The 25632-nt window shown below is 42.4% G+C and overlaps 1 protein-coding gene across 1 annotated transcript in view; it reads left to right on the top strand.

The window, feature by feature from the left end:
* The window catches only part of SNTG2 (syntrophin gamma 2), a 202949-nt gene that overhangs the window by 109165 nt on the left and 68152 nt on the right, over positions 1 to 25632 (top strand). Inside the window, exon 12 of the mRNA XM_066596680.1 lies at positions 3812 to 3928. Coding sequence (XP_066452777.1) covers positions 3812 to 3928 — 117 coding nt within the window. The remainder of the gene's footprint in view (positions 1 to 3811; positions 3929 to 25632) is intronic.

The following is a 25632-nucleotide window of genomic DNA, read 5'->3' as shown; positions in this document are numbered from 1 at the left end:
TAGGCTGTATGACCATTTTTAGATACATTTGACTTTCTGATCACTTTTTGGTCCATGCTTTTAGTAGACAGGGAGCCCCAAAAAAGTGCAATTCTGGCTTTTCTCCTAAATGTTGTTCACAGTGTAGAATAATTGTCATATTTTAATAGTTCAGATTTTAATGGAAATTATGTTTTCCTATTGTTTATTTTTTATGGGAAATATTTGATGTCATTTTTTAACTTTTTTATATTTTTAAATATTTTCATTAAAATTCTTTCAATTTTTTTTTAGTCCCATTTGAACTTATTTACATACTGGTAGTACTTTTAATTGATGCCCAATAATCCCTGCCACAGGCACCACTTAATAGACATCCATACATGGCAGCCCTGGGAGCCTTCACTAGACCCAGGGCTTCCATGGCATCCTATAATTGCATAATGTGGGGCCAGTATGATTATTGGGGAACTTGTAACTCTGGCTAGCTACTTAAATGCCACACTCAGTGTTCACCATGGCATCTAAGCAATTAAAAGTCTGTGATTGCACCTAGTCTGATTGCGGTTGTTGCCAGTTGCTTTAAGCCATTGAAAACATCCGATATGCACTGTTTATGGAGTTCCATGGCTGCATAACATATGAAGAAATTAAAGGAAATATCTCATGAAAACTACCTCTTTTCTAAAAAAAAAGAAGAAGCCATGTATGTAGTTAGATCACAAATATTAGAATTCTTGAAAATAACCAAAAAATATGATTTTTGGGGGATGATATGTGAAGATGATAAAAGATAAGGAATAGAGATGAGCGAGCACCAAAATGCGCGGGTGCTCGTTATTCGAGTCGAACTTTCAGTGATGCTCGAGAGTTTGTTTCGAGTAACGAACCCCATTGAAGTCAATGGGTGACTCGAGCATTTTTGTATATCGCCGATGCTCGCTAAGGTTTTCATTTGTGAAAATCTGCAAAACACAAGAAAGTGATGGAAACGACACAGAAACGAATAGGGCAGGCGAGGAGCTACATTTTGGGCTGTATCTCAAGTTCCCAGGTCCCACTATTAAGCCACAATAGCGGCAAGAGTGAGACCCCCCGCACTGTCAGCATAACGATCGTTCTCCTCTGCCACAGCTGTAACAGCTGTGGCAGAGAAGAACGATGTTAGCCCATTGAATTCAATGGAGCCGTCAATACAGCCGACTCCATTGAAAGCAATGGGCTGCCGGCGAGCGCGGGATGAATTTTCGGGAAGGGCTTAAAAATATAAGCCCTTACCTGAAAAGGAAAGATTTTAGTGTAAAAAAGAATAAAAATGCAGGCATTCTCTTCAATGGAGCTGCTGCTGCTGCCGGCGACTCCATTGAAGACAATGGTCCGCTGGCACACCTGAATTATTTTTCAGGGAAGGGCTTTACATATAAGCCATTCCCTGGAAATGAATGAAAAGTGATTTAAAATACAAAAAAAAATAGATACTTACCTCCCTTCAGCTGCTGGGGCACAGCGGTGTCTTCTCCTGCTGTCCCCTGCACTGTGGTGCTGAACTGCTGTCATTCAGCTGAGAGCTGCGCTGAGCCAATCAGAGGCAGCACTCACTCACCCATTCATGAATTCATGAATGGGTGTGAGTGAGATCTTCCTCTGATTGGTCAGGCTGTGACCAATCAGAGGCAGCTCATTCAGCAGGTGGGAATTTTAAATCCCCGGCTGCTGTATACTACAGAGAGCAGTTCAGGAGAACTGCCAGCTGGCCGCAGCTGAACTCCGTCTGCCAGGACCAGGTGAGTATATATATTTTTTTTATTTTTACATATTTCTGGATGAATTGCAGGGAAGGGCTTATATATTTAAGCCCTTCCCGAAAATTCATTGTGCGATCGCTGGCATCCCATTGCTTTCAATGGACTAACATTGTTCTGCCGGGACAAGGTGAGTATATTTTTTTTTTACTTTTTACACATTTTAGGATGATTTTCAGGTAAGGGCTTATATTTTTAAGCCCTTCCCGAAAATTCATCCCGCGCTAGCCGGCAGCCCATTGCTTTCAATGGAGCCGGCTGTATTGCCGGCTCCATTGAATTCAATGGTCAGTGCTCGTTTAATCGATACGAGTACCGCGTGGTGCTCGTCTTGAGTAACGAGCATCTCGAACACCTTAATACTCAAACGAGCATCAAGCTCAGACGAGTATGCTCGCTCATCTCTATTAAGAATGTTTAACAGGGATAGCAATCTCAGCTGTGGTCTGCACCTTGTTTGCAATAACAAGTCCCACTTCCTATGATTAGCATGTTGGGAATCTTTACAATTGCAACTATTAATCAAGAATAACAATGGTGTCGGGATCAGTGGAAGCGCTCCTACAGTACCAAATGACTTTATCAATGTATAAAGAATAAAGAACAAAGGACTTACCCGGCACTACGTGAGCAACCCTATGAAGGGTTAACTCACTAGTACCTCCACATCCGGGATAGCCTGTAGTGAATTAGACGAACTTCCTTCCCTATCCTGTCCGGAGAGCCGCTTGGATATCTGGGGTCCCCAGGAACAGGGAGCCCAGTGTATACAGGAATCAAAGAAAAAAGTATCCAAAATAGCGCTTCACGGGATGAAGTATAATATACTTCATCCCGTGAAGCGCTATTTTGGATACTTTTTTCTTTGATTCAACTATTAATCAAGACCATATGTATCATAGAAGTGGACCATGCCTCTGCTATGGGGCCCTTAAGGAGAGGAACTTGACTCAACGGTCGTGGAAAGCCAGCACCATAATAAGGGCCCATTTTTTTTGCAATAGAGCAACTTCTCTTCTAGATATGCCTTGTTTTTCAATTTCATTTTCATTCCCATCCAATCCTGTTAAGGTTACCAATAGATACAAGGGCGACAGGAACAGCTAAGTGACTTGTAGAACACAGGAGGTTACTGGGTTGCTAGATGCCTGAAAGAAGACAATTGATGTAGGTGGGGCCTAAGATCTTTCCTGAACTGCCCTGATTGGTACTACCTATACAGTAAAGCACCTGTCCTGAAAAGGGGAGCCCACATCTGGAACCTAGATATATTCCCTATATGTCCCTACTATTGGTGGAATATCGAGAAAAGGGAATACTCAAGGACAGACAAACAAACAAGCTGAGGGCAAAGGTTGAGAGTGACTGCGCATGGCAACAGAAGTGATGGTTCAAAGTCGAACTCCGAAGATAAAGCTCCATAATGTCACACACTCAAAGAAATTCCAAAAAGCACCATGGCAAATTCACTAAGTAACTAAGCAGGACAAGTATTAGTCCAGCTCCTCTGCAAAAGAGGAGTTGAAGTAAATATCCTAAACAAGTCAATGATGCATAGTAACATAGTATGTAAGGCCGAATGAAGACAATGTCCATCTAGTCCAGCCTGTTTATCCTCCTATGTTGTTGATCCAGAGGAAGACAAAAAACCCTAAGAGGCAGGAGCCAATTAGCCCTTTTGGGGGAAAAATTCCTTCCTGACTCCCTAATGGCAATCAGACTAATCCCTGGATAGGCTGACTAAGACGATAGACAACTCAGCCAGCCTATCAGTTCTACAGCAAAATGGAGATATTTCTCCCTCGGCATCCAGCGCCGAAATGCCCTTACGCAAGCACATCACATGGTCTGACACTGACATTGCAACATTATACTGGACCCATGTATGTGTCCAGTCCTCCTTGGTGCTTACATGGCCAGTGGCACTGTGACAGTCATATTCTCTTTACAAGTACTTGTATACCATTGATATGTAAATTCTGTATTTCCTTATTTGTAAACTGCATGCCACATTTTTCCTCTCTTTCCAGATCCTACACATGGGATGGGTGAGTGAAAAAGTACAAGGATCAGATGGATCGCACATTTATAAATTCAAGTTCCTGGTACTTAAGGGTTCAAGCTTCTATATCTTCAAGACTCCTCCAGTAAGATGTTCTGTTGTATTATTGATTGTCAATTCATCAATATATTATTTCAATAAACTGTAACAGTCTTATAAAATATTGAAATTAATATAGACCTTAATTCTCCAGATTGCTACTACTACCGCCATTTTTTGATATTGTCATATCTAAATTAGCATTTTTCAACTGCAGTCATCAGGCACCCCCAGCAGGTGATGATTTAAGTACACCCCATAGAAAGAATACCGTCCTATGCCAATTACCGAGGTGCTGATAATTACACTATCTGTGTAATATTAAGCAAGTCCTGAAAATATGACCACTTGGGGGTACTTCAGGACTGGAATTGAAAAACACTGTTCATACAGTAGATAAATCCATAGTATGGGCATTATATAGTGAAGATTATAAAGAGATGCTCATTTACAGATACTACTGTATTGTGCTTATCAGACACTGAGACTGCAATTCTGTATTTTGCAGGCCCCTCCAAAGGTCTGTTCATCATAAGTGGTCTTTATTTTTGGAAGACTACTGATTAGTTCTTATATTTTTGGTAGATGCTAAGAAAAAGTTTGTTTTTGCTGCAGGGTGTAACGATTTGAAGGTGTATTCCCATCTCAGCAGCTTATTCCCTATTCATAGCATTGAGGATAACTTGCTGATTGGTGAGGGTCCGACTGCTGGGACAACAAGCCATCCAAAGATGTTATCCCTAATTGTTTTGACAGCAGTGGCCATGCATGTGCATCACTGCTCCATTAACTCCAATGGGGATATATAGAAAAGTATAAGAATTGCGCCTGGTGTTTAAATACTATTGTAGCAATTTATATAGAAGGTGAAAATTAACTCACTTGGTGCACGGCGGGGTAACCCTGGTTTGGGAAATCCCAAAATCCTTTGTCCACAATCCATTTAGGAGTTTTTTTTGCATATTTTCTATGTGACTGTGAAAAAATAATGGGGGATGTCCACTTTTATGCCATATTATGGAGATATTCTCTGCTATGTGCGTTGGCAAATACAAGAAACATCACATTATGTAGGAGCCATCTGCCGATGAGTCCAGGTTACCCATAGTCCAATGGTGTTGATATGGGGGGAAAGCAGTTGCAACCATACAAAAACACTAGTATTTTAAATCGAACCTGTAAAGTGGAGGACCCTTTCACAGATTTTGCATTGAAGCTTCAAATTACATCTGTCTCCGTCATTCACCGCCTTAGTCTGAGTCTGTTTCTACCCGATAAACCAATTCACCAATTACTGTGAACTTACTCGATAAAATTGGCTCTAAAGTCTACAGCATTGATTTTTTATGTAAATACGGTTTACTAGATGTTACATTATTAGCATCCAACAGCATGAAGCTATTTTTAAATACATTGCTCGAGGCTTTTAAAACGATCTAACATGTCTATCTGCAAAATTACATAGCTGTCATTCCACAAACTTTCATTTTTCCAATGCAAATTGCTGTGGCAAACAAAATAACTATCAATATAAGATTCATATTCTGGAAAACCATGAACTCAACTCAGCTGCAATTTTTTATTGTTGTCATGCCTAATGATGATTATTCTAGTTTACAATAAGAGAAGAACAACTTAATTATCATTAGAAGAAAAAGGACGTTCAACGCAATAGTCAACTAAAACAAAAATTCCACTCCTTAAGAGCAGCCTCACATGGCCGCAAAATCTGCGCTCGCAATGCATAGCCAAAAGAACCCGTTGACTTTAATGGGCTCCTTCACATGTGTTTTTTTCCGTGCACATTTCGAGCATGGGGTTAAAAAAATGCAACATGCTCTATTTTTGGGTGCACCGGAGACCTACGTCTGCCCAAAATCACACAAAAAACTGTGCAATTTTGTGGGGTTAAGCTATACCACCTAGGTCTACTAGGTCAGCTGACCCGCCTACTGAATAGGCTGTCCTACCTACTCAAACATGGCGCTGCTGGGACCGCGCTGATGTGAGTGGTCCCAGTAGCACAATAACGTACAGTAAAATGTGCCGATCCAGGCGATCATGAACCCTGCATACATGCGCTTACGACCACGTTGCAGTTTTTCACAAATTGCAACACGCCGCATTTAATAATACAATTTTTTAAAATCAATTTTTATTGAAATTTTCACAATAAAAGACAAAAGATAAACATATGCATTAACAATATGCTATATCTAGACATTACCGCGGGGCATGTACAGTATCTTTGGGTTAAGAAAAAGAAAGAGGGGATCATCAGGTCTCAACCGTGGCCAGTATTGTGAGTAATTATTGCATGGACCTGTTCAAACAGAACATACTGTGGAAGACAAAAGGGGGGAATGGGAAGGGTTAGGAGAGGATGGGTGAGGGGGGGAAACGAGGGAGGGTGAGGGGAGAGTGAGCTCCCGAGAGGGGGGAAGGTTATTTCCAACGTTGGGGCTCTCACCATCTGCTCCCCCAATGACATTCCCGATGTCAGCTTTGTTCTAAGCCAGTAATGGAGGAGGAGGGAGAGGAAGGGTTCAGCGCAAGGACCCTCTGGAGCCAGTAGGGCTAAGGTAGAACCTGAGCTGTGAGGGATAGTGAGGCTGTCTCCCTCCTGTGTGTGGGCCAGAGAAATATTCCCTTCTCAGCCCGACTGCTGCATGTCGCCGGCACTGGGAGACCCTCCAATCACATCGCTCCTAATAGCCCGCCATGGGCTCCAGATTTTTAGAAAATTATCATGGGTCCCCTTAGACCAACTGGAGAGCTCTTCCAAGTTCGACAAAAGATCCGCTCTGTCTCTCCAGAGAGTCAGAGTAGGAGCATCTTGCTGCTTCCTCATCAGAAGGATCAGGGATTTCGCTGTATCGATCAAAAGGGCAATCAGTTTGTGTTTACGAGGGTGAAAGGCAGGGGATGGCCTCCACAGAAGAACTACTTCAGGGGAGAGCGCCAGATTAGGGGAAAGCTTTTTCAGCACCATCTCTATGCCCCTCCAGAAAGAAGTTATAACCGGGCAATCCCACCATATATGCAGAAATGAGCCAGTAGCAGATTCACATCTCCAGCACCTGTCCTGTAAGGCCAGCTTATGGTCAAACAACCATTGCGGAGTCCGGTACCACCTCGCCAGGAGTTTATAGTGGGATTCCTGTGAGGTGACACACGGAGACAGGCCGAACGCATAATTAAGGATGAGCTTGGTTTCATCTCTGGATAGAGATATGCGGAGCTCCCTCTCCCAAGAAATGAGGAAGGCAGGTTTCGATATCAGCGGAGGGGAGATAAAACAATTTTATAAGCACAATATTGCGCTCGGCGGGATAAATGCGCCCTAAGATCAAAGTACAATATCTACATATCATGTTGAGTTACATAAAGACTTGCCTTACGTCTCCTGTGTTGATGTTGAGGTAGAAAATGTTTTTTCTCCAGTCAAGTCTAAAGCCAACTTCAGGATTCCGATGGTTTCCTGCTCTTAGAAAACAGTGCATTGTAGATGAAATATGACAGTATGAATTATAGCATTAGGCAACTTATCTGACAGCAGATTGAAGTTAAAAGGCTGTAAGTGGCAAACAAAAACATTTGGGATATGAAGAAAGCAATATAAAAAGTCAAAACCTGCATAAAAACAGTAAAGCAAACTTTTTGCAAAGTTATTTGACTGTGCAGAATTTAATTGTAGAATATTGGTAAAGCAGAACCCGTGTGAAAACTCAAATATGCAAAATATACAAGTGAAATCAAGTCTAAAGAGGGCTTCCACAAAGTAAAGGCAAACTGCGGATATCCAATCACCTCAGTAGTTGGCCATCCTATGCAAATTTACTCAAATTCAGAATCCATGGATCCAATAAACCATGAGAAAAAGGCAAGTGACAGCATATCAAGTGCAGCGATTAAAAGTTGCTTTTATTTCTCCCTAGATGCACTGCTTCGACTTCTTAACAAAGACTTGAGAAGGCGAAACATTGCATCTAAGGAGGAATAAAAGCAACTTGTAATCGCTGCACCTGATATGCTGTCACTTGCATTTTGCTCGCGGTATAAAGAGGACTTGTCAGTTCTCCTGACATGTCTTTTTTAGTAAAAGCTAGTATTCTCCATAAGACAGTCATGCGTAGGAGCCTTTTCTTAGAACTCTGCATTGAATCATTCCTCTATAACGTATGAATAAATTGACAATTGGGTGCTACCATTCACCATCTTTTTTTTTGGGGGGGGGGGGGCACACTTACAGAAGCATAAATAAATTGACTTAGATTGCCACGTGCACAAAAATATATTAGAAAATCTCCCAAAATCAATGAAACATAGAAAACTGATAGCAGAAAAAGTTCATATTCTCCATCCAGTATTTCCTTACACTATTTCCTTTTTATTTCCCTCATAAGATAGATCTGTGCTTATCCCAGACATGCTTACATTCATTTATTATTGATTTTCCAACCACATATGCTGGACGTTTGTTGCAGACATCTACGACTCTTTCACTAAAATATTTCCTGACGTTCCTTCTGATTTTTCCCCGAAAGTAATGTCAGATTGTGTGCCCCTGTTCTAGATTTTAGCTTCATAATAAATATGCCTCCTTCCTGAACCGTTAATACATATAATGGTTTCTATCATGTCTCCCCCCCTATTCTCTCCTTCTGTAACATGTATAAAGGCTTCCATCATGTCCCTCCTCTCCCTTCTCTCCTCCTGTAACATACATAGTGCTGCCTATGATTGGTCCCTGTGCTCAGCTAATCAGAGGCAGTGCCCAGCCATTCATTGAATTTAATTAATGGCTGAATTCAATGAATGGTTGAGCGCTGCCTGTGATTGACTGAGCACAGGGACCAATCACAGGCAGCACTCAGCTGTCATTCAATGAATGTCTGAGTGCTGCCTGTGATTGGCTGAGCGCTCAGCCAATCAGACACAGCTCTTTTAGAAAGTGGGGATTTTAAATCCCCACATGCTGAAAGCACTCCAGAGCAGTTTAGCAGGACCAAGCGACGGAGAGGTGAGTATATTTTTTTTTACACATTCTAGGGATGATTTTCAGGGAAGGGTTTATATTTAAAGCCCTTCCCCCGAAAATCACTGCAGAGGGTTGCCGGCAGCCCATTGCTTTCAATGGGGCTACAGAAGCGCTGGCCCCATTGACCACAAGGTGAAACCCCTGGATGTGACAGCATCCAGGGGTTCCACATCCAAAAAATCCTGATGCAGTTAGTTGTGTTTTGCAATTCACTGTCCTTTTTTTTACCAATGCAAAATTTTTGCACCAATAAAAAACGGACATTTGACCGCTGCCATTGAAAGGCATTGGTTCTAATAGATGTGAATCGTAAATGCAAAAAACATGCACTACACAAAACACTCGTCTGACTAAGCCCTTAATCAACATGTGTCATGATCACTTCTAACTTGCTGTTCTGTACATAAAGTAGCTAGTGTTTATCAGAATCTTTAGTGTGGTATATAATATATATATATATAAATAAAGTAATAGAATGTAGTTAATACCAAATGAATCATTGAATGACAGGTGCTTTGTATCTGAAATTGATAATGTTTTGAGACTTAAGGAATGCCTAACTTTTCAGGTGACTTTTTAGAATATTTAGCCAAATGTATACATGAGGAATAACACTATTTCTGGCCATTATGTAACCAGTATGGTATAAAGGTCCTATCTTTAATTTTCAGTTCTCTCTGAGCTGGTGGGTGGAGACTGCTGCTATGATTTCTCTGTACACTTCAAACAGAGAAAACAGCAGATTTTGCTCTCAGTAACACAAATAACAGCATTATGTAGGACATTTTACAACAGTACTGAACAGTGTAGATGTGATTTTGATAGCTGTGGGACAATAAGTTACTCGCCATTAGCATGTTTATATGTGAGTCATAGAATCATAGAATGGTAGAGTTGGAAGGGGCCTCCAAAGTCATTTGGTTGAAGCCCCTGGTCAGTGCAGGATTCACTAAATCATCCCAGACAGATATTTGTCCAACCTTTGTTTGAACACTTCCATTGAAGGAGAACTCACCACCTCCTGTGGTAACCTGTTCCACTCATTTATCACCCTCACTTTCAGAACGTTTTTTCTAATATCTAATTTTTGTCTCCTTACTTTCAGTTTCATCCCATTGCTTCTGGTATTTCCTTGTGCAAATGAGAATAGGTCTGATCTCTCTGCACTGTGACAGCCCTTCAGATATCTGTAGACAGATATTAAGTGTCCTCTCAGCCTTCTTTTTTGCAAGCTAAACGTTCCAGGTCCTTTAACTGTTCCTCATAGGACATGATTTGCAGACAGCTCACCATCTTGGTAACTCTTGCTCCAGTTTGTCTATGTCTTTTTTAAAGTGGGGTGCCCAGAACTGGACACAGTATTCCAGATGAGGTATGACTAAGGAAGAGTAGAGAGGGATAATTATCTCACGTGATCTAGACTCTGTGCTTCTCTTAATACATCCCAGAATTGTGTTTGGCTTTTTGGCTGCTGCATCATATTGTTGACTCATGTTCAGTCTATGATCTATTAGTATACCCAAGTCTTTTTCACATGTGCTGCTTAGCCCAGTTCCTCCCTTTCTGTATGTGCTTTTTTCATTTTTCTCGCCCAGATGTAGGACTTTGCATTTCTCCTTGTTAAATACCATTCTGTTAGTCGCTGCCCACTGTTCAAGCTTTTCTAGATCTTTTTGAATACTCTCTCTTCCCTAGTGTTCACTATCCCATCCTAGCTTTGTGTCGTCGGCAAATTTGATCAGTTTCCCATCCATTCCCTCCTCCAGATCATTTTTTAAAAATGTTAAACAACACTGGGCCTAGGACAGAGCCTTGTGGTACACCACTTGATACATTCTTCCACTTGGATGTGCAGCTATTTATGACCACTCTTTGAGTACAATCACTCAGCCAGTTGTGAATCCACCTAACAGTTGCTTTGTCAAACCTATATTTGGTCATTTTTTCAATAAGTATGGTGTAAGATACTTTGTCAAATGCTTTACTAAAGTCAAGATATACTATATCCACCGCATTTCCCTGATCAACCCAGTCGGTAATTCTCTCATAGAAGGAAATCAGATTCATCTGGCATGACTTGTTTGTTACAAACCCATGCTGGCTCTGGTTAATTGCTCCATTTTATCCAAGTACTTGCACACATGCTGTTTAATAATTTGTTCAAAGATCTTTCCTGGTATAGAAGTCAGACTCACAGGCCTGTAGTTTCCAGGATCCACCCTATTCCCTTTTTTGAAGATAGGGGCAACATTAGTCTTTTCCAATCTTCTGGGACTTCTGTTCTCCAGGAATTTTCAAAGATTATGGCGAGTGGTTCAGCAATTACCTCTTCTGCTTTCTTTAGTATCCTAGGATGTAATTAATCTGGACCTTGGGACTTGAATTCATTTAAGTTAGCTAAGTGTTCCCTCACCATCTCTCTGCTTATAGATAGCCTGCATTCTTTTATTCCCCCAATAGCACAGAGAAGATCAGTTGATGTTCCATCTACTTTTTGAGAGAAAACAGATACAAAATAGGAATTTAAAAGTTTGGCCTTCTCAGCATCATTCTATCTTAACTAACTCACCATTTTCATCTTGTAAGCATCCAATAGCATCTTTGACTTTTTCCCCCTCTTTCCATTTGATAAACCTGTTTTTCTTTGTTTTTAACGTGTGCAACTTCTGTGTTCGTCATCCTGGTCTCTTTAAATGCTTCCCATTATTCCTTCTTTTAGGGATTGTTAATGATTATATCTTCTCTCTACTTTCTGTAGGCTTCCACTGGCAGCATGAGTTCTCACTCTCCTCTGCTTGATCTATCTTGTTATCTCTGTTACTATAGGGACATCACTCAACAACGAGTGAACTGCAAATTAGAAAAAAGGGAGATCCCTAGTGACCAGCACTTTTTTCAGGGATTTTTTCAGCACAAAACTGTAATTTAAAGTAAATAAAGTGATTTGCATATCTCAAAATACAGCATCCATTAACGTGATGCCCTGCTTTTAATATTATGTTGATTGAAGGTGAAGAAATTTCAGCTGAGTAATTTCCTAATATACTTTTCTAGTAGATCGTTTTAGGATAGTTTCACACCTGAATCGGGCGTTCCGCTTTCCCGCTTCCTTCGTGGAGCGAGAAAGGGTAACACCTGTGGCCAAACGGCTCCATCTTGTAATGGAACTAAGCAGCACCAAATGTACCCCATTGACCATAAAAGGTTACATTCGCTTTCCACTCAGCTGCCTGCTTCCTTTTTCTTCTGGTATTTTGTGCCGGATCTGCAACTGAACCTTTGACCAGATACAGAGATCCAAATAATCTGCATAGTTGTAGATCTAAAACATGATATCCTGGCTGCCTGTAGAAGCCACTAGAAGGAGCCGAGGGTCTCATCTTAATACACATTATTGAATACAGCAAGAACCAGATCCCTCGTGGTTCATCAGAGCAATCCCAGTTTAGTTAAAAGTGGTAAATGAGAATAGGTTACAGTGTTTCTAGTATATTCATTTATACTTGTTACTCATTAATGTATTTACATTTGTGTCCCTTTAATTGCCTTCTAGTTGATGCCCCTTCTTTTCTATCATCAGCTCGAGAATTAATTTATTAACCGCATATATATCAAAATAGCTTTGGGAATATTATGGAGGACTACAATTTAATTTAGAGAATAATTTAGATAATTGGAGATATGAACTAATGAAGAGTTTTTAATTAACCTCTCAAAGTATAATGAAAGTACATTGAAATATGAGATAGAAAAGAGCAAGAAGACATTGAATTATAATTACATTTATTCATCACCAAGATTATTCGCTATTTTCCAAGACATTATTTTGGCTTATTTTGCGAGCACAAAATGCATGATGCAGCTAATTACACGTATTCATGAGTTGGAAGATTAGTGATACCTTTGTTTTAAATGTTTTAGAAAAATTAGGATGCAGATATCGACATTTGTTATGTAAATTTTTGCAGCTGCATTACTTTTATATCACGACTCGCAATAAAGCCCATTGTATAAAAAATACAACGGGCTCTAGAAAAATGGGGATGGTCATTCTTTTATTTCATTTTTCATGGAGTATTAATATTCAAAAGGCGGAAGAACAACAAAGAACAGATATTTCTTCTGTTGTGGAAGAGAGACTGAAGTATGGAGAACAAAGACTGTAGTGGAAGATGGATATTGAGTAGAGGACTCTCCCAGCATGGGTGAAGAGCAGGCTGCTTTGCACCTTGTCCCTTTACCGAAATGCCATTCCACAGAGGAAAGGGCAAGGAAAAATCTGCATCATTTACAGTCGTAGCAATGTGGATGACATTTCATGAAAGCTCATACACACACCATCTGCAGTGTGGATTGTATATCAGCAGCAACTCAATTTAGGGTTTATTCCCGTGAGTGTGGGCTGCTGCCGTCCCCATTAAAACCATAGGCAATATCCCAAAAAGAATGGAGATGCTGCGATTCTTTTCACACAGCATCGCAGGAGTGTAAACATCCCAAATGAGAATGAAACCATTGAAAATCATTGGTTTCATAATCCTGCGTTTTCACTCACTCTCGCATTTTGAGAAAATCACACAATTTTCTCGCCAGTGTGTAGAAGCCCTGATGCTGTGAAGTTTCAGTGCACATTTCAGTTCTTCAAAGGGAGGTGAAATCTGTATCAAAAGTCGCGAGAACATCTGCATCCGATCTGCATGTTACCTGCAGATTTTGATGTGGATTTTCTTAAAGGGGTTGTCCCGCGGCAAAATCAAAAAATTTTTTTTTCTACCTACCCCCACATTGTGCCCCGTTAAAAACAATCCCTTTGTTATTAAAAAAAGAATCGCTTACCTGCATCCCCGTTCGGGCAGTTTCTTCTTTTCTTCTTTTAAAGATGGCCGCCGCTCCTTTCCCAAGGATGCACCGCAGTTTTCTCCCATGGTGCACCGCGGGTCTTCTCCCATGGTGCACTGTGGATTATCTTCTCCTGTCTTGCGTTCCACTGCCGATTACAGCCACCTAATTGGCTGATCGGCACCACGTGACGGAGGCGGAGCTACGATGACAATGCGCAGACCAGCTCTCCGACGCGAGCACGCCGGAGCGGCCCCATTCAACAAAGCAGGAGACCGGACAGCGCAAGTGCGTCTAAAGAAGCCAGAAGATGCAGAAATTAGTCGGAGCCATGGAGACGGGGACGCCAGCAACGGAGTGGGTAAGTGTATAACTTCTGTATGGCCAATATTTAATGCACGATGTATATTACAAAGTGCATTAATATGGCCATACAGAAGTGTATAACCCCACTTGATTTCACGGGACAACCCCTTTAAAAAAAATGTTTCACTCGCTCAGAAACAATTTAAAAATATAGAAGAAAAACACACACTGACCTACTGCAGCAGCGGCTCATTAATTGTTGAAGCCCTGTTGCCCACAGCTCAGAAGTTGGAAAAAGCTGGTGGGCAGTCATATGTCGTACAATAGGCATATGACTCTCAGCCAATCACAGGCTACAGCGGCAATGGAAGATTCACTGATGAAGCCTGTGATTGGCTGAGCAGTTACTTGCACATTCAACATCGTGTGACTGCCAGGTTCTGAGCAGCGGGCACTTGGGCTCCAATGCTGAATGAGGTGCCTCTGGTGCAGGTATGTGATTTTTCTTTATTTTAAGTGGGAAAAAATGTAAGTCCTGGAAAACCCTTTTAAGAAATGAGTCATTACCAATACACCTTCCCTTTTATATATGAGGATACTTAGTCGAGGTTCTGTTACAGAATTTACAATGAAGCACAAGAGATCCGAGTTACTCTTCTAATGATACCTCTCATGGCTAAGATAAATCAGTTGCTTACTGTGATCCAATTGAACTTGTATTGTTTACTTCAAGGTGATAATCATATAATGATCCCACAGGTGCACATCTTGGTACAGTACAGTTTTTGATGTGCCCTATGATTTTATTTGCCTTGGCAGCAGCTGCCTGACACTGGTTGTTACCATTCAGTTTGTTGCCTACTATTATGCCCAAGTCTTTTTCCATTTCACTTTTATTCAGAGTTTTAGGATGTAATGGGGGCATGCATCTTCCCTTCCTGAGTTTTATGTTGAACTTCATTTACCTCTTTTTTGCCCAAGCCTCTACCTGTAGCTTAATAGTAAGCCCTCAGAGACCGGCCTATTTTGTGGTTTAACGACCAAGTAATTTACATCATCACATTCCAAGAGACATAACTTGTTGACAAGTTTTTTTTTTTTTTACTGGCACCAGTCTGGGATACATATGATGTGCTGTATAACTTTTATTACATTTTTCTGCAGGGGAAGATTGAAAAAAAAACATGCAGAAATTCCGACATTGTCTTTGGCCTCATGTCCATGGGGAAAAGAAGAATTAAAATCCCCAGCGGATTTTAACTCTTCACTCGCACGCAGATCCGCGGCCCCATAGGAATGCATTGACCACCCACGGGTAGATAAATACCCGCGGATGGTCAATAAAAGGGAATTTAAAAAATCATGGAGCATGAAAAAAATGGACATGCTCCATTTTAGTGCGAGTCTCCCGCGCGGACGGCTCCCGCACGCTTCTATTGAAGCCTATGGAAGCCATCCATGTCCACGGGAGACCCGCGCCTGAGTTACACTCACCTGCTTCGGGGGATGCAGATTTTCCTTCCTTCGCGGCCTGATCTTATCTTCCTCGCGGCTGGATCTTCTTTCTTCGGCCGGGCGGAAGAAAGAAGATCAAGTCGCGACGGAGAGAAGATGAAGCCGCGGCGAAGGGAAGATCTGGAGCGGGCGAGAGGTGAGTTAATTCTTATTTTTATGTCTCATGTCCGTGGGGCAGGAGGGACCCGCTGCGGATTCTCCATGGAGAATCCGTAGCGGGCCTGATTTTCCCCATGGACATGAGGCCTTTGGGTTTCCTTTTCATAACGTTCTCCATTCGGTAAAAAAACATGATAATTTTCTTACGTGGATCAGCACGATTAATGCAATACCAAGATTTTTTTTAAATCTTTTACTGCTTTTGCACAATAAAAGCAAAAAAAAAACGCCAATCGACTCGCCACATTCTAAGAGACATAACATTTTTATTCTTCCAGCAACAGATCTTTGTGAGGACTTGTTTGCTTGTGGCAAGAGTTGTAGTTTTTATTGGTACCAGTTTGAGGTACATGTGACTTTTGGATTGCTTTTTATTGTATTTTCATCGTCTGGGTTGTTACTAACACAATAATACCTATAATGTGTTGCTTTAAAAAAAAAAATTGGGATTTTATCCATTCAAAACGATTTTTGTAGGGAAAAATGCATGTTTTTTTAACTTAATTTTTGCCCTATATTTTGCCGAGATATGCAGAAAGCTCCCATAGACTTCAATGGAAACTGGAAAAAAAGGAAGGAGAGGGAATTACCCTGCATACAACACTGGCAAAAGAACACAGCTGACCTGATTAAACCAATATTGGTAATTCCAAGGATTTTACAGTGAACAATGGTTTTCATCACTACTGCGTATTTTTTTGTTGGGGGCGTGTAACTGGCATGAAATATGCTAATTAAGATCAGGAGTCGATCGCAGCAATTACTCATTCATGAGATTATATGGCGCGTACGGGCTAATGTATAAACACATACGGTTGTGTGAAGGAGGCCTGAGCCTATGACAGCAGCTCTGCAGGAAGCGGGACGTAATAGGCTGAGTTACATAGCAGACATAGAGACCTTTGTCAGGCTGTCTTGGGAAGCCATTTGTATTTTGCAATCACATTGCAGGATGCCGATGGGTGACAGAAAGAGCCCCCTGTCATCTACCTACATGTTGCAGTTGCTATCGGTTGTGGTATGTAAGAGGTTAAATTGCAAGGATCTAAGGTTTTTGAGCTACTGGCAGTTAGAGCAGGAGCCTGGCTGTCAGTGGTCAGCCAAGGCACAGATGTATTTGCAGGTTTAAAGCCCATTAGTGAGGGCAGTTGCAGTCTCTAGCGGGTTAACCCAGACTTCAGACGCAGAAACAAAACCAGTAAACGGGCATCCTTGTATGTTGAGCTGTAAGGATTTGTCTGCCTCTCAGTGGATCTCGGGAAGATGCCAGCTTGATTCTGCGTAATGGGAAACAGGAATATTCGGAACAGACTTGAAGCCCCTTGGGGATGCTTCCGGCATGGCTGTCAGTCATGAGAACAACTATGACACAATCCATTCTGAGTCGAACAACGGTGAATAAACCCGTCAGCCATCGGTAATTGACATGTCCCTCCTAGTCCAAGATATTTGGGGAAATGTTGTAGGGAACTACAGTAGGTGTCATATCTGAAAACTTGCTGTGCAGTTTGTAAAAAACAAAAAAAATAATGATAAAAGAGATCCATGGAAACTTGGTGAAATTAGAACATTTTGCAACAGATATTTTTATAGCTGCCAACGTATTCTTGTTATAATATAGGCAATTTCCATTTGGATAAGGCGTCACGCAGGATTTGAGCATGCTATGATCATTTCGTGCTTCGTATGTGAGCACATCGTGTAATTCCATTTTCAATTTAGAAAAAAAAATGGAGACGGGCTGGAGGCACTTAAAAATTCAGTAAATATGTATATTTTGGCATGACAGCTCGCAGGTGCGCTCTATTTTCTGTCTGCTCTGTCAGCCTGAGAACTCGCAGGTCCTTGGTATCTCTTCTCTTGCTGGGGATCCAGATGGCCTTCTGTAATGTCGTAGGTTAGTGATTATTTATTAAAGGGGTTCTGACATGAATCAGATTTTTATGCTTTAGCAGCCATTGTTTCCTGTTCTGCCTAATTAACACAGGGAACCAACGATCAATGGCTACAAAAGCATAAAAAGTTTACCCTTTGTTCCTGATGTTGTTCTGCAGCAGGGTCATCTCCCAACAGGCTCCGCTTCATCCTCCGACGAGCCGCCCCCCCCCTCCGGGAATCCGCGCATGCGCAGTGGAGAGGTGCCCTCTGACAACAGTCAGGACGGGCTGCGTCTCCACTGCGCATTCGCAGAACTTCGACTTCAGCCAGGACGGACGGGCCGCCCACAACAAGCACTGCTTGTGACGTGCTTGCTGTGGGCGGCCCATCCGTTCATCTCGGAAGTGGCTGACGGATGGAGCAGAGCAGGAAGCGGTCATTTTGACCACTCCTGCTCTGCTTCTAGAAGCCACCGAAGAAGATGCCCGATGGAGGGGACATGCCTGGCGATCGGTCCTGGCCAGGCAAGGTAGGTAATTTTTTTTTCTTTTCGTGTCAGAACCCCTTTAATAACACTTTTAAAACTTACCAATATATTCTATTAGTTTTGTATTGTGAGAACTCTAACTTCCGGTACGGATCTACATTCACAATGGAGGCTCAATGGCAACAATTGACCCTCGTTTGATGTTGGGTTCTTTATCTTCTGCCAATCAGATGACTTGTGGAAAGAAGGTTGGCATGATCCAGGCAGCCTGGTATTGCAAATGTATTGTAGCACAAGTGAAGAATGTCTTAGGGCAAACCCCTATAGGCATAGGCACAAAGATGAATACGATATCGCAGCTTTTTGTGCAGTGAAGATCACGCTATTGCATGAATGCCTTTGTATTTTAATGTACTTTTTGCACTGCTGGGGTCTGTTGACATCAGCATGAAATAGTTTTTGGTGTTTTCAATTCCCTGTGAAATTGCGCAGCATATTGTGCAATTACGTGGGTATCGAGCGTCCATTTGCACACTGCCGATGTACTGCAAATGCGCACCAAAATAGAGCATTCTGGGTTTTTTTGTGTGTAATGGGTTCTATTCTCTGCACATTGCATATGCAAACATGCCGGTGTGAGTCCGCCCTTAGGGCAGTTTCAGACGAGCATAACGGGACAAAATGGGACCACTGATTTCAATCGATATTAGTGGTGTTGTTTTCACTAGCTCTTTTCTTGGCTGTTAATTGTACGGCCGAGAAAATATGGGATCTGCTCTATCTCTCCCGCACATAGTATCGGAGCACCACCTATCTTCTCACATACTTTTCTAAACTCCTGCGCTGTAGCGCAGAGTTTGAATGGTCGAAGAAAAAACTTGCGCAACTACACTCCGTAGCGGTGAGTTTAGTTGCACCAGCAGCCATCTGAGCCCGCGCTCAGGCCTTATTCACACGAGTGTATATCGGCTGCCGTTTTCACGAACGGCCGATATACACTACCATCTGAGCTGTCTTCCCTCCCCCTTGCTTTGTACTGTAAACTATGCGGAATCTCCACAGCAAATCAGCCAGCACGTATTCCACAGCCTTTATTGTCTGTAAGAAGGCAGCCTTATATAGTTGGTTCGAAGGGGTCAGTCCACAGAGGGTTGGGTGAGCAAAGCTGCCAACAAGGAACCGGGTATGGTGGCCACAAGCATTTCTTCTGGATAACCGGTACTCACTCGCTTCTGGCTCACTGGTTGAGCCATAAGAAACCGTCTGCACCCTTATTCCGTGTAGGAAACAGCAGTCACTGGTCTAAACTGAACACATCTTAAGCGTTGCTCCCATATTTCCCGCAACAAGTCAGAGGACCACATGGTAGAGACTCATTAACTCTGATAAAGCAAAGAGATGGCATGTGCAGAAGGCTTATTGCAATTTGGATGAGGCAACAACGCTTCTTTACTTTCTCTGGCAGTTTTGCGTATCAGTTAGAGATGAGCGAGTATACTCGCTAAGGCACATAACTCGGGTGAGTAGTGGCTTAGCCAAGTATCTCCCCGCTCATCTCTAAAGATTCGGGGGCCGGCGCGGGTGACAGGTGAGTTGCGGGGGGGAGAGATCTCCTCCCCTCCGTTCCTCCCCGCCGCCGGCCCCCGAATCTTTAGAGACGAGCGTGGAGATACTCAGCTAAGGCACTAATCGCTCGAGTAATGTGCCTTAGCGAGTATCCTCGCTCATCTCTAGTATCAGTCCTTTGGACTTCGTATGAGGCGAGATGGTTTTTGCCCCATTGGGGCTATTTTGTAAAACACAATTGCTCAGGAATTTGGTTTTGTCATAGGCATTATCTCCATCCTCCATCTTCTACTAGCACTGCTCTAATCTGCACCTCCAACACCATCTGACCAGAGTCAAGCATGCAAAGCATCCCCAGCTAGGAGTGTAGATTGCAACATTGCGCAAATAAAAAAACAGTATTACATAAACTATTACCATTGTCCATCTGACCTGTTAATGCATCTGGATGTAATAGAGGGAGATTCCCATTCACCACTTCTCAGGCTGATAACAGTCAGAGTGAGACTAGCAAGAATCAACTGATCACTAAAGACGGTATTATAATACGGGATTGTCTTGATAAAACAATTCCTTTCATTTTATTATATATTCTTACAGTGGTTTATCATATTCAGATTCCATATACATCACAGAGTTGCGTGAAATAATTCTGGTTACCATCACTACAAAGAGATTACTGCATGGCCATTATACACAGTTTTCATTGGACTCAACAATAAATTTGTATGCCTTAAGCTGTTTAGCTCCCCCTAATGGTAGCAGTAGTCAGCCAAAATGTTAACATTTACAGAGGTTGTGCAGGAATATCACAAAATACCTGCTATTTTTGCAGATTTTGGAAACCCATCCTAGGACAAGGTATTGTGTATGTAGACTAGAGGCAGCAAATGAGTGAGGACTAACGCCCCACTGTTCAGAACAGTGTAGCATTAGGTCTGTCCACTTACCACCTTGGACTACATATGCATTTTTCTATCCTAGGATTGTTTCCCACAGGATGCACTGACAGCAGTCATTCTGCGGCATTTCTGGGCAACCCCTTTAAGGTGTTCAATTGGAAAGTGGTGCTGTGCTGTGCCTCTACAGCACCACCTATTGGAAGCTTGTAAGTCAATGTTCAACCTTTTAACAAGCTTTGTAAAATGACTAGGAATAAAGGCTAAAGTGAAAGTTTGTGGACACATGAAGGCCACATCTTGGACATGTGTTGGATGTGCAGCAGTCATTGCGTGGGAGTCTACACTTAGGGCTCAGTCAGACGGGTGTTTGTTTGCTGCGCATTTTTTTGCGTAAAATGTATGTGCACAGGAATTTGCAGCTGCGGAGAGGTGAGTGTATATTTTTTTTTACCCATTCTAGGGATGATTTTCAGGGAAGGGCTTATATTTAAAGCCCTTCCCCGAAAATCACTGCAGGGGTTGACGGCAACCCATTGCTTTCAATGGGGCTGCAGAAGCACTAGCCCCATTGAAAGCAATGGGAGAACATCATGCTCCTGTGCCACAGCTGTGAAAGCTATGGCAGAAGAACTCTTCATTCCCGCGGGGAGTCCCCTTGTCACGGCACACTGTGACAGTGCTGTCACAGTGTTCAGTGATTAGGGGACTCCCTGCGAAGATGAAGATGTTCTCAACGGGGTTGGCGCTGCTGCCACTGGCCCCATTGACCACTAAATGAAACCCCTAGATGTGACAGCATCCAGGGGTTTCACATCCCAAAAATCCTGAATACTGCAGTTACTTGCGTTTTTCTACCAGTGCGAATTTTTGTGTGCAGGTAAAAAAACGGACATGTGAGCGCTGCCATTGAAAAGCATTGGTTCTAATAGATGCGGATTGCAAACGCAAAAACCATGCGCAGCAAAAAATGCCCGTTTGACTGAGCACTTACCTTGCATGGATTCCATTAAAAATTATCTCACTGTCTCTTTAAATTGCATAGTTTAAAAAAAAAAAGAAAAGTAATTTAGGCTAATATTTTAATAAAATAATTAATAGTATGCAGCATGGAAAGATATGGATTTTGAATTTGTGCACATGAATGAGTATAAATCACCTAAGACAGAAGCATTTTAAGTGCTTTGGAAAAGCTCCTACGCACAACACAGCTGTCATCAATACAGCACCTGACTGTTATTTGTTCTCGGTGTAATGAAGTTCTCAGTGGGGTAGGCTGCTTTGTGCTTACATTTGTATTTTGCCTTATGCTTCTTGCCATTTTTTCAGAGAAAAACAATATAGAGAGAATGTGTGGAGCAAACCGTTCTGTACTTCTTGTAAGTCTATTCTAACAACTGAATGGGGAAATGGTCTATTTTCTATAAACAAGGAGAACTTGCGCACAACAAAATTTACACTTGGCCAACCGCACTGCTTGTAAACCAGTCTAACTTATTTAAGAACAGGGCTGATGTACAAAGCAAACCAAGTGCAGAAATAGACAATATACGGCTGCACATCAGGTCCATCAAGGGGGTTTTCACACGGACCGAATTATTCCGCAACAATGTTGTAGAGTAGACCTTCTTGCGGGATATACAGCTGCAAGATTCACACTGCAGATTTTGATGCAGAATTGAAAATGGGAGAATTCTGCCAGCAATTCAACATCGAAATCTGCATTTAGCCATGCGGATTTGGTGCAGAATTCCAGGAAGCCATATTCCGCAACATTGTTGCAGAATAATTCCCCCCAAGAGTCCTTTGTCTAAGGGGCTCCATTAACAACCTAAAGCTGACAATTGCAAATATCTATGCCCCAAATTCCGATCAAATTCCTTGGCTGATAAAGCAGATAGATACTCTTAGGCATTTCGCCATTGGTCATATCATAATAGGAGGAGACTTAAATATTACATTAAATCCGATCCTAGATTCCTCAACAGGTCGCTCACAAGTATCACAGGTAAAACTAAAAAGGCTACAGCGCTCCATGTTAGAGCTGGGGGTCCTGGACGCGTGGCGCTCCCTCCACCCCTCCACAAAAGACTTCTCTCATTACTCTCAAGTCCACTCGTCCTTCCAAAGGCTGGACTACATACTGATCTCCACGGGACTCCTGACCCACCTGCAAAGGGCAACTATAGACCCCATCACTGTCTCGGATCATGCCCCAATTCACCTAGACATCAATTTACCGGACCTCACCCCGGGAGAATGGAGATGGCGTCTGAACGACTCCCTCCTAGACCCCCTGGAGGAAAGACTAAAAATAGGAGAGCATCTGGAGGAATACTTCAAGAATAATTCAGACGGTAGTGTACAAACGCCTTTGGTCTGGGAAGCCCATAAGGCATTTGTTAGAGGGCTATTGATAGCCTTGGGCTCAAAGGTAAAAAAACAAAAACAAAAAGAAATTGATAAATTACTGCTCCAAATGACAAAACTTGAACACACAACAAAACAATCCCAGACCAAATAGAACCTTTAAGAACTTACCTCCCTTCGGCACCGCCTCAAATGCTTCCTAACTGAAAAGTTCAATAAAAAACACATCTATTTTAAACATGCAGCTTACGCACACGGCAACCGAGGCAGTAAGCTCATGACCTCGCTTCTTAAAAAAACTAAGACAAGGAATGCTATCCTAAGTATAAAAACACAATCTGGGTCGCGAGTTTCCTCAACACCAGATACAGCCAGAGAATTCCAACTCTTTTATTCAAAACTATATAATCTCGAAGAGAGAGCATCACCCCTTGCCAAACAGATTCTTGCTGAGAGGGTAGACGCATTTCTGAGATCTCTAAAAATACCAAAACTGAGCGAAATAGAGGCGGCATCCCTTCTGACCCCAATCTCAGGGAAAGAGGTGGAGGAGGTTCTTAACTCTTTTGTCCATGGTAAAAGCCCCGGGCCCGATGGTCTGTCAATTACCTACTATAAAGCCTTCAAGGAGCAATTAATTCCCAGACTTACCGAAACGTTTAACGCACTACTAAAAGGTGCCTCTCTACCTAGACAAGCCCAAGAGGCTCATATTACCCTTATCTTGAAGGAGGATAAGGACCTGACACAGTGTGGCAGCTATAGGCCTATATCACTCATTAATTTAGACGTTAAGATCTGGGCCAAATTGTTGGCGAGAAGAATGAGTGAATTCATCCCGACCTTGATAGACCCGGAGCAAGCGGGTTTCGTCAAGGGTAGAGAGGGGAAGGGAAACTGTCCCAGATTACTCCACGCAATCCAACACGCCCAAGCCCGTAAGATACCGATGGCCCTAGTAAGCACTGATGCTGAAAAGGCCTTCGATAGGGTAGACTGGGTCTTTATGGAAAGAACATTACTCAACTTCAACTTCCCCCCTGCCCTCATCGCGGCTATATTGACACTATATTCAAGTCCACATGCTAGGCTAAAAATAAATGAATCACTATCCCCTCCATTTGAAATTAGCAATGGGACACGCCAAGGCTGCCCCCTGTCCCCCTTACTATTTATCCTCACGATAGAGCCATTGTTACAATGGGTGAGACAGGACCCGATTATGGAAGGACTTAGAGTTCAATCAGGGTGCTTGTCGTCAGCGGCATTTGCGGACGATGTCATGTTCGTGATTACTAAACCAGAGAGGAGCCTGCCGAGACTGGTCTCAATCCTACGAGACTTCGGATCCTTATCAAACTTTAAAGTTAACTTCGAAAAATCAACGATTCTAAACATAACGATCCCCGAAGCTAGATGCAGGCTTCTGAAAGCTAGCTCCCCGTTTGTATGGTCCGAGACAGTGGTGGATTATTTAGGTATAAAACTTACAAAAAGAACTGGAGACCTTTTCTCGAAGAACTTCGACCCTTTAATTGCCCAAATAAAAACACTATTACGAAAATATGACCTTACATTCCTCTCATGGTTTGGCAGGAAAAATATTTTAAAATCCTATGTCCTTCCTGTTATACTTTACAAGCTGCGCATGATTCCAATACACCTCCCGCTAGCCTTCTTTAAATCTATACGAATGATGTTCTCAGGCTTCGTGTGGAGACAAAAAAGGCCCAGACTGGCGTATAAGCTTATGACCAAGAGGAGATCGGAGGGGGGGATGGACTTGCCGTGCGTCCAGGACTACTACTATTCTACCCAAATCGGATACGGGATGGACCTGACCAGACCGTCAAGAGACCCGATATTATACGATCTTGTGAAAGCGACACATGGGGAATCTTTGATGGATGATCTGTGGCTTCCAAAAAGGAGCGTATATAGAGCTAAGGGATTCAATCCCCTCCTTAAAGGCCCCTGTGAAATTTGGGACAAAATGAGAGAGTCACTGGCCCCTACCCCTTCCCCATTGACACCCGCCAGAAGCCTGTGTAGGCTCCTGGAAATCCCCCCAGACCCAGGCTCCCAGAGTATCTGGAAACAGATACAGGGCAGCAGAGTGGAAGATTTGCAGAACCAAGCCCATAAAACACCAGAAGAAATCGCGACCACACTGGCCACTGACCCCAAACTTTCGCTCCTGCAGCAGGTACATATAGAAAAAGTAATAAAAGAATTCCTATCCAAATACAAATCGGTTAGACCTAAAACAGACTTTGAAAAAGCCTTAATAGAAGACAAACCCAGTGCTAGGAGAATCTCTAATATCAGGAAGAGCTTCATAACCCCACCTCTATTCTCCAAACCAACTTTCCTAACGTCCTGGGAAAAAGAGCTAAAAATTAACCTCTCCACAGCGGACACAAAGTTAATCCTAAGACTGGCATATGGCCTCTCTCCATGTGTTTTGTTGCAAGAAAGCCATTACAAACTTTTAGTTCGATGGTATAAAAACCCCCAATGGCTACACGATTACAAACTAGCCCCTGATGATAAATGCTGGAGATGTAAGTCCACTACGGGCTCATATCTCCACATTTGGTGGGAGTGCACGGGAATCGCCTCCTTTTGGAAAGAGGTAGAAAAGGACTTGAAAGTCTTCTCGCCAGGTATAACAATTTCACCTGAAATGG

This window comes from Eleutherodactylus coqui, chromosome 1, assembly GCF_035609145.1.
Source record: "Eleutherodactylus coqui strain aEleCoq1 chromosome 1, aEleCoq1.hap1, whole genome shotgun sequence".
Taxonomy (NCBI): domain Eukaryota; kingdom Metazoa; phylum Chordata; class Amphibia; order Anura; family Eleutherodactylidae; genus Eleutherodactylus; species Eleutherodactylus coqui.
Note: the sequence above shows the minus strand (reverse complement) of the source record. Positions and strands in the feature narration are given on the sequence as shown.